At 61.3% G+C, this 16106-nt stretch overlaps 1 protein-coding gene across 2 annotated transcripts; it reads right to left on the minus strand.

Moving 5' to 3' along the window:
- Window positions 1–740: 740 nt before the first annotated feature.
- KLHL30 (kelch like family member 30) lies at window positions 741–14919 on the minus strand. Of its 2 annotated transcripts, XM_050751662.1 has the most exons (8): window positions 14831–14919; window positions 12070–12914; window positions 10694–10826; window positions 8719–8805; window positions 7819–7974; window positions 5690–5878; window positions 4361–4506; window positions 741–2853 (listed from the first exon to the last, which is right to left on the minus strand). In XM_050751662.1, the coding sequence occupies exons 2-8, from the start codon at window positions 12841–12843 to the stop codon at window positions 2602–2604; spliced, it is 1737 nt and encodes a 578-aa protein (XP_050607619.1). In that variant the 5' UTR covers window positions 12844–12914; window positions 14831–14919; the 3' UTR covers window positions 741–2601. The 2 variants fall into 2 exon arrangements, with proteins under 2 accessions (XP_050607619.1, XP_050607620.1); XM_050751663.1 differs by lacking the exon at window positions 7819–7974 and having other exon boundaries at window positions 14831–14918.
- Window positions 14920–16106: the final 1187 nt, after the last annotated feature.

The following is a 16106-nucleotide window of genomic DNA, read 5'->3' on the forward strand; positions in this document are numbered from 1 at the left end:
TGCTGGCTGCATTCCCCCGCCAAGGCCCTCTCTCAGCAGCTCCCTGGAGTCTGTGTCTGCCCTTTCCCTTCCCCCAAGACAGAGGGGGTTGCGCTCCCCGCTGCTGCTGTCCTGGGACGCCTCTCCAGCCTCTGGGCTCCCTTCACTCTCCCCACAGCATGGGGAGAGGCCGTCGTGAAACTCTCCTTAGCCTCTCACCTCAATACCCAGCAGGCGCCCCTTTCCTCCTGGCGCCATGAAGGGTGCCATGGCCCCCTGAATCAGGAGCCCAGCTGATCGGCACCTCAAAGCTGGGAGCCTGGCCGGGCACGGTGGCTCAAGCCTGTAATCCCAGCACTTTGGGAGGCCGAGACGGGCGGATCACAAGGTCAGGAGATCGAGACCATCCTGGCTAACATGGTGAAACCCCGTCTCTACTAAAAATACAAAAAACTAGCCGGGCGAGGTGGCGGGCGCCTGTAGTCCCAGCTACTCGGGAGGCTGAGGCAGGAGAATGGCGTGAACCCGGGAGGCGGAGCTTGCAGTGAGCTGAGACCCGGCCACTGCACTCCAGCCTGGGCGACAGAGCGAGACTCCGTCTCAAAAAAAAAAAAAAAAAAAAAGCTGGGAGCCAGGACCTGGAGAGGCCCACGCCCTCCACCCGTGGAGCGCCCATATTCCTGCAGGGTGTGCAGGGGTGGAGAGCAGGTCTTGCTCTGGCATGCCGCCCTTGTGGCTACTTTGTGATCAAAGTCAGCCTATTTTGACATTTCATGTCTTCAGTTGTATTTTTATTTATTTTAAAATATTCCTGCAGAAATGGTTTACATGGAGGCTTTGTTTTTAAACAGCCCTTTGGCTGACCTCCTTCCATCACTGTCTAGAAAACATTTCAGATTTCCACGTGGAAACAGAGCCCAGGGCCCCAGAAACCCTCACCCGTGCTTTATCCAATCCACCTGCCACCAAAGGTCTCCTCAGCTCTGGGCTCTTGTTCCTTTGGAAGCACCCAGTGGCCCCACTCTCTCTGGCCCTCCAGGGTCAGCTCACTTCTCCCACACCTTGTAATCCCAGCACTTTTGGAGGCTGAGGCGGGCGGATCACATGAGGTCAGGAGTTCAAGACCAGCCCACTCAACATGGTGAAACCCTGTTTCTACTAAAAATACAAAAATTAGCCAGGCGTGGTGATGGGTGCCTGTAATCCCAGCTACTAGAGAGGCTGAGGCAGGAGAATCGCTTGAACCCAGGAGATGGAGGTTGCAGTGAGATTGCACTCCAGTCTGGGTAACAAGAGGCAAAAAAAAAAAAAAAAAAAAAAAAAAAAAAAAAAAAAAAAAAAATGCTATGAGAGGCAGGTCTGGGAGCAAAGCAGATCCCTACCTATGGAAGCTCAAGAGACCCAGGGGTTCCTGTCCTTAGAACCCAAGGATGTCAGAGGCCCCTCTCGTCCCTAGGGGCAGGGGCTCTTCAAGGAGGAATCCATGGGCTGCTCCTGGAGAGGAAGCCTGGATCCAGTGGGAGACGGGAGCTGCTCAAGGCCTCTGCGGGGCAACACCAGGGCCTGTGCCTGGCCAGGCCTGACTCCTGACTTCTAGCCCCATGTCCTGGGGCAAAGCCTGTGACAGTAAGGACATGCCACTGGGCACCCAGGGAGTGTCCTTCATTGTCTCCTTAGCTCCAAAGGTGGGTGCCTCATTCAGGATGAGGGAGAAGCTACTTAGCCTGAGCCAGCCGGAGTCAGGCTGCGTGCTGCCAGGGGCCCATCAGATGCTACCCCTCACCCTCAGGAGGGTGCCACCAGTGCACCCAAGAATCATCCCCTGCTGGGAAATTCCATTCTGATGCAGAGCCTTTGTTCTGACACAAAGAGATGCAGCAGTCACTTCTGAGAGCAGGCTCTCCTGCTCACCTCCCTGGGACCCTCCGGCCCGCCCCACGCCCCGCCTCCCTCCTTCCTGGTTTCTCTGTGGGCGCTGCCCGCTGGGTGCAAGAGATGGTTGGGGCCTCCTTTGTCCACAGAAGCAGAAACAGCACCGACATGCAAAGGCTGAGTGGGGACCCAAAGCCCACACAGTCAGCCCCATGGGTGGCGGATGCGGAGCTTGAAGCCCAGAGAGGGGAGGTGGCCTGCCATGGTTACACTGCTGTGAGCGACGCAGAAGCAGGCCCACGAGGCCCTGGTGCTGACCCCATCTCTGGGGCCTGCCTTCCCCAGCAGCCTCAGCTTTCTGGGACACTCCGTGTTCACCCTACATTCATGCAACTGCTCCAAAAGGCCCTGCAGGGCAGTAGTGGAGCTCACAAGCTCTGGGAATGCTGGCCCAGCCCCCGGCTCCTCTCTCTGAGGTCTCGGTAACCCCAGGGGCAGCAGAGCTTCCTGACCCTGTTATGCTGGTGTCCGGCACTCAGGCCCTTATCACTGCTCAGCTCAGACTTTAGTGTGGTGGCCACAGAGACCAAGGCTGTGCACTCCGAGCCATGCTGTCTGATCACCCCTGGTGGCCCAAGCCCGGAAGGAATGGTAGCTCCAAGTGAAGAACTAAGCGAAAATGAAAGGGGGCCGTTCCACAGGGTGATGAGGGGCTGCTGGGGGGCCCTTTCCGGGGAGCCCAGCCCTGGCTTAGTGCTCCTGGGTGGAGCTGAAGGGCTGGGTCCACTTGGAGACATCCAGGAAGACGGTGGAGGCCCCGTGGTAGAGCCAGAGCCGGGGCAGGGCGCCATGGCGGGTCCAGGTGTCCCGAACCGTATCATAGGCCTCCATCTCCACATGGTAGTCACCCTCCATGCCCTGCCAGCGGCCGCCCGTCACGTACAGTGCATCGCCCAGTGGCACCAGCGCGCCGTTCTCATGCAGGCTGTGCTGGGACTGCACCTGTACACGGTCAGCGGGTTAATGTCCCATGGTGGGAGCCGGAGAGCAGTGCTGAGGGTGCCCTCAGCAGGGTTGGGGGAGTGGCAGAGAGGACGGCCAGCCACCTGGCCCAGATCCCCTCCACGGCACGAGCACAGGGTCCCTGGGCAGCCCACCCCAGCCCCTCCAGCCTCCTCAGACTCTTCTTTTGGTGGGGAGGCCGCTTTCCCTCTCTGGCCCTCAGCCCTCGGGATGACAATTCCACCCCCTGCAGTCAGGGGGCCCTGAGGCCTGAGCCCAAAGCTGCCTCCCAGGGAGGTCTGGGCTGACTCGAGGCCTCACTGAGGCTTCGCTCTCTCACAGGAGACACCCAGGAAGAGCCTAGCCCACCGTGGGCCCCCTCGCCTCACCCCTGCACCCCTGTTCAGTCTGTGGCCTTGGGAGTGGCCCCGGGAGGGATTGTGGGGTGAGGGCAGTGACTTTCCAGAGGCTGGAGAGAGGTGTGGCTTCAGGAAGAACCTGGGCGGGTGGGAAGCAGGAGGCCGGTCTGTGGTCTCCAGATGAAGACAGGGAAGAGATGAGGACCCAGGCCCGGAGAGGGTAAGGCAGAGTCCTGCTGTGCTGGGACCTGAGGCTGGGACAATGGCCTGGGCTGGAGGAAGGCCTGGCTGTGGCCCAGCTGAGAGGACCCAGGCTGACACGCTGGCCTGGCAGAGCCCACCCTGCACCTGTCTCACCACTGTAATGGGGGCCCTGGGTCAGCTGAGCAGTGACGCCAGGGGACAGCTGTGGGCAGCAGGATTGCAGAGGTCCAGCTGTCACCAGGCCAGGAGCCTGCGGGGTGGCTGGAGAGAGTGCCCCCTTCTCAGACTGCAGGGACTGGGAGTCTTGGGGCAGGTGGGCAGGCCCAGGGCATCTGGCTTGGTGCCAAGACCCACCCCCAACCTCCTGGGCACTGTCCCCTCCACCAGGGAGGCCGCCCAGAGGTCCACCTCCCGCCCCTTCCTCAGGGACTGATGGTCAAAGAGCAGGCCATGGTGGGATGGTGCTGAGGACAATAGGAAGGCCCCGGGGCTGGCGGCTCTCACCTCCCCTCAGCTCAGGAACCCCCTCCCTGACTTGGCCACCCTGAGGCAGAGGACGCCCTCCCTCCTGGTCCCTATAGCACCCTCCATCTGAACCTGGTTTTTCTCCCTGAGAAGGAGGACAGGCCACTCCTCTGTAGGAAGCTGGGTGTGCAGGGACAGAGCACCAGTGGCCGGCAACCCCAAACCACGTTCTCCCACTGTCACTGTCTCCCCTATCCTCAAGGGGGCTCAGGCCAGGGCACTGTTGTCGCCTTGTAGCCTGGGGGGAATCTCAACCTGCACCACCCCCTTCGTTGTGGGCCCTCTGTGGGCACTCCAGCCTGTGCTGTCCCCTTCGCAGTGGGCCCTCTGTGGCACCCCATCCCTCACTTCCCAGGCTGGCTCTCTGATGTCAGGAGTCCCAGGCAGGGGCTCACATGTGGGGGGAGGGGGTGGCCCACCTTCTGCCACAGGTTGGCCCCGGGGTCGTACACGTAGACCTTCTTGGTGTTGTCCCCGATGAGGTAGAGCTCCCCGTGCAGTGCGGCGCAGCGCGGCGAGGACAGGTACTTGGGCAGGAAGGGTGAGGCGATCACACTCCACGCATCTGCGGGGGGCACAGGCACCGGCCACCATCACCAGGGTTGCCAGTGTGGGCACTGGCACTGGCACTGTCCCCCACTCTGAGGGACCCCAGACTCAGTGCCTCTCTGAACCTCAGTGAACTTGTCTGTGAAATGGGAGTAGGTTCCTGTGGTGCAGCTGGGAGGGACCCACACCTGCCTCTCACCCAGCCTTGATATTCCCCCTGGGGACAGTGACCCCTCACAAGGCTGCAGCATAGGTGAGGGGCCTGTGAAGGGTACAGGGATCCCTCAGGTCTCTCCCTGTTGGGGGTGCTTTGGCCTGGCTGCCACCCCACCCACCCCACCTGACTGGCTGGGGCCCCTCCCTGCCCAGCCCCCAACCCCGGGCCTGGTACCCAGGTGGGCCTTGCATGGACCCTGGGCCCAGCCAGTCTCTTGAGGGTCCTCACATCCACGCCTCAGAATGGAGCCCGCCACCATCTACACTGTCCCCACACCCACACTGCGAAACAGGGTCCGCCACCATCTACACTGTCCCCACACCCACACTGCGAAACAGGGTCCGCCACCATCTACACTGTCCCCACACCCACACTGCGAAACAGGGTCCGCCACCATCTACACTGTCCCCACACCCACACTGCGAAACAGGGTCCGCCACCATCTACACTGTCCCCACACCCACACTGTGAAACAGGGTCCGCCACCATCTACACTGTCCAGAGGGTGAAACAGGACTGGAGACCAGGGCCAGGGGTGGACGGCTCAGAGTTCAGGGAGGCTGAGCTGGGCCTCCAACTCTGGCACAGAGTCCAGAACCCAAGATGGTCCTCAGGGCCTTGGAGGTTGGGGGTCACCACTCCTGGTCCGTGAGGCCCTTTTGGGTAGAACCGTCAGGCAGCTGCCAGGTGCTGGGCTCAGTGCCCAGACCCAGCCCACTGCTGCCCTAAGGCCTGAGCAGGACAGATGTGCAGCTCGCCTCTGCGCTGGGACTCTGTGGAGGTGACGCAGTGGGTCCCCGACCCCTTGGGCCCTTGCCTTCCTCCGCGTCCCCTCCTCTTTGTGAGAGGCTGCGGCCACCAGCTCTCTCCACCCCAGGCCCCGTCTATCCTCAGGAGCCCCCATCCTCGCCATCACTGCCAGCAGACTGTCGCCTGTCAGAGGGGCCTGTGGTCCTGTCCTCGGTCCCTGAGCCCTGCCCACCTGTGACAGGGTTGTAGCACTGCAGGGCCAGGGCGTTGTACTTGCAGGCGCTGGAGCCCACCAGGTAAAGCCGGCCCCGGCAGCCGGCGGCCGAGAAGTTGCTGACGTATTTGAGGGCTGGGCTGATGGGTGTCCAGCTGTCTGTGTAGGGGTCGTAGCTCTCCACCTCCACCACATCCAGGGTGGTGCCTGCGGGGTGAGGGCGGGGGCAGGTCAGGGCTGGGGAGGAGAGGGGAGGCCTGGAAACGCAGGGGCTGGGGCTTTGTAAAGCAGCAGGGACCACCGTGGTGGGAAGCGGGGTGGGCTCCCCATTTCGTAGATAGAGAAGCTGAGGCTCTGAGAGGCGCCGGCACCTCCCAAGGCCACCCCGCCAGGAAGTGGTGTAGGGGATGGACACTCGGGCCTAGAAATGCCCCACTCTGGGGCCGATGTTGCGGAACGGGGTGGCAGGGAGCAGTCAGGCTGCCCTCCCCCAGGCCCCTCATGTGCCAGGAGTCATTTCCTGGAGTGCTCTGAACTGGAATGGAGGATGCCAGCCCTGGGAGGGCAGGTTGCGAGACCCTGGAGCTGTAGGCAGCTCCCTCCCAGTCCCAGATACAGTCTGGGTGTGACAGTGATGAGGACGCCTCCTGGGGAGAGCAGGCCTTGGCCTGGGCCTCTGTGAGCACCTGGGGACCTCACAAGCCCTGGGAGCTTTCTGCTGTCTGGTTGGGGACACGGTAGCCACTGAGAGAAAGGGGACAGCTGGGACAGGTGGGGCATTAGAAGTGGCCTCAAGACCAGTTCATCACCTACAGAGCTTTTGGGCCACATGTGTTTTTTCTTTTCTTTTTCTTTTTTTTTGAAACAGGGTCTTGCCCTGTCACTGAGGCTGAAGTACAGTGGTGCGATAACAGCTCATTGCAGCCTCGACCTCTCAGACTCAGCCATCCTTCTACCTTGGCTGACACGTGACACCATGACTGCCTTTTTTTTTTTTTTTTTTTTTTTTTGAGATGGAGTCTCACCCTGTCACCCAGACTGGAGTGTAATGGCTCGATCTCAGCTCACTGCAACCTCTGCCTCCCAGATTCAAACAATTCTCCTGCCTCAGCCTCCCGAGTAGCTGGAATTACACGTCCAGCTAATTTTTATATTTTTAGTAGAGATGGGGTTTCACCATGTTGGCCAGGCTGGTCTCGAACTCCTGACCTTGTGATCCGCCTGCCTCGGCCTCCCAAAGTGCTGAGATTACAGGCGTGAGCCACCGCACCCGGCCTGGATATTTTTTTTTTTTTTTATGGGCTGGGGGCAGTGGCTCCCTCTTGTAATCCCAGCACTTTGGGAGGCTGAGGTGGGTGGACCACTTGAGCCCAGGAGTCTGAGACCAGCCTGGTCAATATGGTGAAACCCCGTCGCTACAGAAAATACAAAACTTAGCTGGGCATGATGGCACGCACCTGTGGTCCCACCTACTCAGGAGGCTGAGGTGGGAAGATTGCTCGAACCTGGAAGATGGAGGTTGCAGAGAGCTGAGATCACTCCACTGCATTCCAGCCTGGGTGACAGAGCAAGACTGTCTCATAAATAAATAAATAATTTTAAAAAGGGAGACAGGGTCTCTCTATGTTGCCCAGGCTTGTCTCAAACTCCTGGGTAACATAGAGAGACCCTGTCCTTCTCCAAGCAGTCCTCCTGCCTTGGCCCCGCCAAGTGCTGATATTACAGGAGTGAGCCACCACACCTGGCCACATTTTGTTTTTCGATGTTCCTTTAATCGGTGAAGGCTCCTGGGTGACTCCCTGCTGTAGCTGCAGGTGCTGGCGGGTGGGTGTGGCTGTCCCCACTGGCCCTTCCTGCAGGAAGCCCTCCTGGGGCCTGAGTCACCATCTTGCTGTCTCTGTCCCAGCACAGCAGAGGCACTGGGAGCTGGCCAGGGAGGACACCCGGGCTGTGGGTCTCGATGGCCCACCTGGTCAGGAGCCCTGGCCTATGGCTTGCCCACCCCACCAGACAGCGAGCCCTGAGGGTGGCACTGGGAGCAGCATCTCTGTGGTCTCTGAGGCCAGCATGGGGCTCTCTGTTGCTATTGCTGCAGGGAAGAGAGGCTAGAACCAGGCCCCGGGGAGGAATGGAGAGGAAGGCCTCACCGCCGATCGCGTAGATCTCCCCATTGAGTGCCGCGCTGGCATGGTTGGTGCGGGCCTTCAGCATGGGCGCCACGGGCTTCCAGGCGGCCTCCTTCAGTGGGAAACACCAGGCCTGGGTGGTTGACCAGGTGTCTGTCTTGGTGCCCCGAGAGCCACCTGCCGGGAGAAGTTCTGTCTACATGGGTACCACCAGCCTGGGGTGCCAGGCCAATGGGGTCTGGGTACCAATGTCCAGGGGCCTCCTCCCATGCCAGGCCATGATCTCCAGTGTGGTGAGCCAGGGGTGGGACCAGTGTAGCACAGTCGAGCTGTGTGACTGCACAGGCCCCTCTATCCCCCATAAACAGGGATGACAAGATCAGTGGTTTCAAGCCCCCATCAGCGGAAGCTTGTCCTCTCCCAAATCTTACAAGGAACCCCAATTTCTTTTTTTTTTTTTTTTTTTGAGATGGAGTCTCGCTCTGTCACCCAGGCTGGAGGGAATCCCAATTTCTAAGGTAGGAAAGAACAAAGTGACCCCTGCATCACATGACTCCTTCTGGGGACCAAGACGGACATCTGGTCAACCACCCAGGCCTGGCGCTTCTCACTGAAGGAGGCCACCTGGAACCTCGTGGCGTCCACAGCAGCCAGGCCAGCGTGGCACTTAGCGGGGAGGTCTGGAGCTTCCCCTGAAGGAGCTGTGCGATGCAGGGGTGGGCCCGCGCCAGCCTGTGTACAGGAGCAGCTCCCGGCTCCCACGAGTGACCGTGGATTTTAAATGTCCTTGTTTTCACATGCATGGAAAGGCCTCGACAAGCCTTGACTAACCATCAGAGACCCCACTCAGCGCGGGGAGTTGCACTGAGCCCGGTGCTTGGCTGGGCAGGGCATCCCTGGAAGGGTCCCTGAGCTGCCTACCTGTGACATAGACGTTGTTGTTCAGGGCCGCCAGGGAGAAACCCCACTTGTGGTAGTCGGGGAAGTCTGGAAGCGCCATCCACCTCTCTGGCAGAAGGAGAGAGGCAGAAGGGTCAGGCTGCCAGGCTCCCTGCTGGGGCGGTCCCCACTACCCCTTCCCAGGTGCCTTTCCGTGCACCAGGTGCAGAAATGCCCCTCTCACTGGTGGGGAAAGGGAAGGGCAGGGGGACACTGGTGCAGGGGCCCAGAGGGTCCTGGGTGCTCTGGCTTAATGCGTCCCCCCACCCCCTCCACAGAGCCTGGCACTCAGAGTGGACACAGGATAGCCCCCTGGAGAAGCAGGAAGGCTTTGGAGGCCGGGGTCTCACCTTGACCCTGCAGTTGACCCCACTGACCCCAAATGGACCATTCAGCCCCTGGGGCTGGCCTGTCGGTTAGATGTGGTGTGGGTTAAGTGGCCTGATCTGTGGGTGTCACTAGTGTGTGATAACACCAACAGCATGCCTTCCTCCCTCCCTCCCTTCCTTCCTTGCACCCTCCCTGCCCTCCAGGCAGCCAGGCACATACAGGGGATCAGGCACAGGCCTTGCAGCAGGCAGAGCGGGTCCAAATCCCAGCTGTCGTGCCCCAGCTGTGTGTCCTTGGGCAAAGCCCAGCCTCAGTTTCCTTGCTGTAGGGTGGGACTGACCCCTGTCTCCCAGGAGCTATGGGGACCCTCATGGGACTGCTCACTGATGGCGGCTGTTAGGATGATTGCTGCTCGGGTTGTGGGGTGGGGCAGAGCGATATGCCCAAGTCAGGCCTGCCTCTCAGAGCTACAAGAGGTAAACTGAGGCAAGAGATGCGAAAATGCTTTGGAAAATCAAGACAATAACTGTGGAAATGGTAAAGTCCTATAAATGGACATATTTTGGGTGTTTGTGGAAGAGCCCCAGGCCTTCGGGACGTCCCCTGGGAAGACTCTGTTTACTGTTTATGACCATTTTTGGGAGATGCGGAATTCCAGGCCTCCCTGGGAGCACAGCCTGGCACTGTGGGCAGGGACCGTGTCCCCGTGACTCATGGCTCTGTCACCCCAGGGAGGGGGTTGCCCAGCCATCAACAGGCCCTTCCTGCCAGCACCCCGCCTCCCGGCCGGGTCTGAGACAGCTGCTCCCTCCTGACGCCAGCCCCAGACCCCTCTCATCAGCCCCTGACCCGAACAGCTGGCCTCGGGCTTCCTGGAGTCTGCCAGCCTCTGACGCCAAGGAGATGGTTGGCGACCTGCCTGGTGGCCCCATGACACCAGCCAGCCTGCATCAGCCCTTCCCAGAGCACCTCCCGGGGCCAGTGCAGGGGCCTCCAGAACTGCTGCGGGGCCCTCATGCCTCCTTTCCCGCCAAATGGCAGACCTGGCCTCAGTGCCCACTTCAGGGCTTCCTACAACTGTGTGAGGAAACAGCAGGAGCCCATTTCACAGATGAGGAAGCTGAGGCTCAGAGAGGTGAGGTCACCTGTTTGAGGGCTGGGATTACAACCCCGTTTGGGCTGACCCAGAAGCTGAGCTCTCACTCCTCCAGCTGCCTGCACCCCTTTACTCCCCACCCCGCTCTCCCCTTGGGGTCTCGATTCCCCCGGCAGGTGCACTGAGCGGGGGGCATGGGGAGGAGGCAGCGGCCAGGCCGCCCACTCCACAGAGTGCAGTCTGGGCCGTGGAGCCCTGTACACCAGTCCCAGAGCCTAAAAGGGACCAGAGTCCTGGGCTCTGGTTGCAGAGAAAGGAAACAGCAGTGCCCCCCAGCTTTCCTCCTCACTGGGGTGTCACAGGCTCCTCTGCAGCCCCCAGGTGAGGCCCACCCAGGCATGCCCCTCACAGTGGCCTCACACAGCTCCTGGTCCTCTGCGAGCCTCAGTCGCTCCACCTGCAAGGTGGACACAGCGGCTCTCGCCAGACCGAGGGACGGCAGGTGGGCCCAGACGCGGGAGGGGTACTTACTGGCCTTGCTGTTGTAGAAGGCAAAGTTTCCAAGGCGGGGAGTGGGCTCCTCACCTGCCTCATCCTCCTCCAGCGCCCGCCCGCCCACCACCACCAGGACCTCCTCCAGCTTCTGCCGGAGGGCGAGTGGTGCCTGTGGGGTGGGAGGCCAGGGTCAGGGCAACGGCAAAGTCTCCCCATGCCCTGAGCCCCCGTATGCCCTGGGCAGGCCTCGGCATGTGTGTGCATGTGTGCATGTGTGTTGCTGGAGATGGTGTGTGCCCGAGTGCACAAGCTGCTCGCTCCTTGCACCACGTGCCTTTCAGGGGCATTCCTGAACCACCTTCAGAACCAGCCCCACAGCAGGTACGCAGCGCCATGCATGAGCTTCTCCCCATCCCCGCTCCCTGGGTGGCCTCCAGCAGGCGGCACAAGGGTGTCCCAGCTCAGTGGGAATCGCTGGCTGTCTTAGGAATGGCCGGTAAGCAGTCGCTGCCTAGGGCTCCCAGAACCCCAGGCTCCCCAACAGCCACCCGCCCTGGCCCCCATATGGAACCCCCAGATCTCCCACTGCCAGGAGTTAGAATACTAGGTGACTGCCTACTGGCAAGGCTCTGAAGCCAGCTCCAGAAGGAGGCCAGGTGCTCTGTGACTGGCTGGAATCCAGTGGGGACAGGGGTTAGGGGTTAGCCCACTACTCACTCCACCCTTGGCCTGAGGACCATCAGCCTGAGCCACTCTTTGTCCTCGGATTTGGCTCTAAAGGAGTGCCCTGGAGCAAGGCCCCTAAACAGGGTGTCTGGCAGCTGACCGCGCAGCCACTCCCAGACCTGTCACTCCATCATGACCTGCCGTGCCCGCCAGGCCCACTGCCAGCACAAACAGGAAGTAGCACCCCATAAAAGCTCCGGTGGACTGCCAGGCCTGTCTGTGCCTCCTTGCCTGTGCATAAGCTGCACCACCTTCCTGGATGGTTTTCCCCTCTTTTTCTCCCTGTGACCTCCTATCCCTCCTCTAAGGCCCAGCTCACATGCTGCCTCCTCCAGAAAGCACTCCCTGACTGCCAGCCCCTCCCAGAATGCATCCTGGGCATATATTTGGCCCTTCCACACTGCCTGTTTCCAGGCTTGTCCCACTGAGCTACAGGCTCCTTCAGGACAGGGTCAGATCTTACCACTTCTACATTCCCCTGCCCCTTGCACCCAGGGTGTGACACGCACACAGGCACGATCTGCACTTGAGGGGTGAATGGTGATGTCCTTATAGGGAACTGGCCCAAAACAAGGAGCATTGCAAGGTCAGTGCACCTTGGAATGTCCACTCCTTACTCTGTCCTGATTCAGGTGGGGTTTCCTCCCTGCTTCCCAGGAATGGGGGCCTCCCAGCTGCTCACTCACCCCATCATGGCCCTGGGACAGGGCTGCCCGGCATGCCTCTGACTCCTGGATCAGGGGCTCTGTGGCCAGCAGTTGTTGCACGCAGGGCCTGGGCACGGCGTCCAGGTGCACTAGGCTGAGCAGCTCAGGCAGGTGGGAGGCTCGGGCCTGTGGGTCATGGCGCACCCAGCGCAGCAGGGCCTCAAGTCGGCTTTGCTCTGGCTGCACCTGCAGCAGGTCACTGGCCAGACAAGTGACCAGCCGGTCTCGAGGAAGCTGCAGGAACTCGTCCTCACGTGCCACAGCCTCAAAATTCTCTCGCAGGAAGGCCCAGGCCTTGGCAGCCACGCCCAGCAGCCCTTGCTGCTCCCCAAACTCACAGATGCCCAGGCAGTTGGCAGCATCCAGTTGCTGCTGCAGGTAGCGGCCGCAGACCTTCTGCACCGAGGGGAAGTGCAGGCGCGCAGCCGTGCGTGTCAGTGCCTCCACGTTGCCCTGGGTGATGGTCAGCCGGCCTGTGTACACGAAGTCCACCAGTTGCCCCACCACAGCTGGCTCCACGTCCCGCAGCTCCACGCGCGCAGAGAAGCTCTCGGCAAAGTCACCCGCAAACATGGCATGGAAGTAGGGGCTGCTGAGTGCCAGGAGGCCACGGTGGCATGGCAGCTCCTGGCCGCCCACCAGCAGTGTGACATCGGCCAGCTTGGGCTGAGAGCGCAGCCGCTGCAGGCCCTCCAGCATGTCCTGGGCATGCGAGGGCAGGTGGAAATCCAGGTCATCCACGTTCCGTACCATGATGCTGTGCCCACGGGACCCTCAGCAGCCCACCCACTCAAGGGAAGAAGTGCGTGGAGCCGCCCGAGCTCCTAGGAGAGAAGACAGCAGGGTCAGCCAAGTGGGGATGGTCTCATCCTCCTGAGTGACTCATCCAGTCTGCCCATCAGCCCTTTCCATCCCTTGATAAACACAGGATGAGCATCGACCATGTGTCAATCACTTCACTCCATCTGCCTCAAGCCACCCCCAGAACCCTGTAAGGTAGGGCAGGAGTCATTCCTGTTTGCAGTGAGGAAATTGAGGTTCGGAGGGGTGGGAGACCTACCCATGGCCAGGCATTCGGGGCAGAACAGGGCTGGCAAGAGAACCCATGCCCTGGGTCTCGTCCACAACCCTGGGCTACACTGAGCCCACCCCCAGGGGCCCCGGAGGCACCCAAACTCCCAGAGGTGTCCTCTGTCCCAGATCCCACACTGCTGGGGAGGCCATTTGGGGGCTGCAGCAGCTCCTGCTCCCGTGGTGCTCCCAGGCACCAGGCCACGTGCCAAACATGCAGAGAAGCTGTGCATTCACCACTCAGCCCCACAACAGTCCTGGAGGGTGGGTGTAATCATTGCTCCTTTTACAGCTGGGGAGACTGAGGCACAGAACGTTTCAGTCACTTGCCCAAGATCACACATCTAGGAAGTGGTGAAGCTGGAATTTGAACTCAGAGCTAGGCTTGGGGGCCCAGGCTCTGAACCCTGCATTCCACGTGGCCTGCTGGAGGTTGCTAAACAGAAACGGCCAGCCAAAGGCAGCGTTCTGGAGGGTTTCGCATCACCACTCTCCTATGGTTGAAGTCAGCAAGGCTGCTTACAGGCTCATGTAATTATACGCATGTGGTTTATGTCCTTCTGGTATTGCACCCTAAGACAACCGTCCCCAGGAGAGATCAAGTCTGTGCACAAGCCTTTGACCCGGGTCACCCCAGGGCGAAAGGCTGCACAGCGGAGGGGCCGTTCGCCCGCTAGGGGGCGCCTCGTGGAGCCATCCCGGGCAAGAGAGGCGGCCGCGCGTCCACAGGTACAAAATGCGTGAGAACGCCAGCAGCACGGAAATGACAAAGCTCAGCTGGAGAACCAGGAGGCCAAGAGTCTGGCCGCGCAGTCACGGTGCAGGTGCAGGCAGTGGGAGCTAGGGCTCCCCGACTTCCCGACCCGGATGCCACCTCTTGACCCCAGAGCGGGGAAGCACCTGGGAGCCCACAGGGCCTCACAGACCAACCCGGGCTCGCGCACAGGGCAGCTCAGGCGGCCGGCGGCCCCACGCCCCAGCATCCCGGCCAGTACTCGAAATACCCACCCAACACTGCAGGCATGGGGGTCCTGCCTGGCCCCTCCCCAGGAGGCCCTGGCCCCCATGAAGGCGGTTCTGCCCTTCCTGGGCAGCTGGGAGATGAGCTGGGGCCTGAGTAGGCGATGGGGCTGTCCCTGGGCCACCGCCTGCAGGCGTCGCATTCCCGTCATTGTTGTGCTCCCTTGGGCCAGCTGCTGCTGGGGCGATGGGCCGGCAGGCGTAAGCGCCCCCACTTTCCCTGGGGGCCTCAGGGGTGCCTGCTGACACTTGTCACCCTGCAGTCCCTGCATGGATCAGGGGCTTCCTGAGGGTCTCAGAGCCTCACCCCAGTGCCTGCCCAGGCCTGGAGTGAGGAAGCTGAGTGGGCAGGACAATAAAAAGCCTGAGCCCAGCAAGGCTGGCGACTGTGGCCGAGTGGCCCTGGCTGCCATCCGAGGGGTGGCCCAGCCTCCCCCTCCCACCTCTCCAGCTGGAACAGAGGGAATCCTGTCTCCTGAGCCCCCACCCTGAGGAGCCTGGCTTGGCCGCTGGCAGGGGCCAGGGGGAGTCTCCGAAGCACTCGGCTGTGATCCCGGCCTCCAGGGCCTAACCCATCCTCCCCGCTGCCCCCTGCTGGGTCCCCCTGCCCTCTCTGCTGTCCCCTGCCCCAGAGCCCCCTGGATCCTACCTCTCACTCGGCCTGGACCTTGAAGCTGAGAACAGAGACCCGAGAGCAGGACTGCCTAGCCGGCAGCCTGGGGACACGGAGGCCTGCAGGGCGGGGCAGGGCGAGGCTGGTGGCCCCGGGGGAGGTATTTTTAGCCTCTGTCTGGAGGGTGGCGGGAGGGTCAGGTGGTGAGGGCTGGGCTGGTGGGGGAAGGATCGAGATGCCGGCTCCTCGGTGACTGTCAGCTCAGAAAGCCCATCGAGGCCTTCCAGGGACTCGCGGCCTAGGACAGACATCAGGAAGGGCTCCAGGGCAAGCACAGGTGAAAGCTGTGGCGGTGGGGCTGGCTGGTGGGGGCAGGGGTGCAGCTTCCCCACCTGTTTCCTCATCTACAAGGTGGGGACAGTGGAGCCTGTCGTGGGGGCCTGGGGTGGCAGAGAGCCTCAGCCCAGGGCCAGGACACCGACAGGTGCTGCCCTCGCTGTTGATGTCAGTGGCACCTATGTGTCCTCTTGTTCTGCTGTCACGTGGGAAAACGTGATTATCATGAATAAGCACAGCTGGTTAGCAGAGGCTTTCCAAGCTGGGAGTCCATGGCAGCGGTGAGGGAACTTTGCCCAGAGAGGGGAGGTGCCACCCTCAGGTGCCCCACCCAGCTGGCGCAGGTAGGAGAGACGCTGGGGCTCCTTGCCCTGCTACCCCACGGCCTTGGCCTCGGGGCTGCCCAGGGCGGCTAAGAAACAGGGTCATCTAAAAATACAGCAGCGGACTCTCAGCTTCCTGTCCAGCGCTTGGTTCACAGTAGTCGCAGGGGGAAGCCCTCACGCCTGGGACTGAACTGGGCTCAGAACCACAGGCCCTGACCAAGGGCAGGTGGGTTGAGTTGGGAGCCGAGGAGGCCACTGGACATTTCCCACATCAGTGGCCAGAGCAGAGCTTTGAGGCTGAGGAGCTTCAGGTGCATGGGAGAGAAGCAATCAGCACTCAGCCCTCAGCCCTCAACCCTCAACCCATCGGCCACGTGGGTCTGACCAGTATGACCATTTCCAGGTGTGCTGCGACCTAGAGGAGCTGGGGAGTGTTGGGTCTGGCTGTGGCCTCTTGATGCTACTAGGGATTGTCCTAATGCTCTTACAGACCAGAGAGGCCCAGGTGGCCCCCAGGGAGACAGAACCCCACTCCTGCTCCTGAGACGCACACAGCCTGTGGAGGGGAAGCTCACCCACAAATTACTGCCAAGTCTGCAAGGTGCCCTGAGGGTTACCTTCCATAGGCGTTCCCTGAGTCCATGCTTCCT

Source organism: Macaca thibetana, chromosome 12 (assembly GCF_024542745.1).
Source record: "Macaca thibetana thibetana isolate TM-01 chromosome 12, ASM2454274v1, whole genome shotgun sequence".
Lineage (NCBI taxonomy): Eukaryota > Metazoa > Chordata > Mammalia > Primates > Cercopithecidae > Macaca > Macaca thibetana.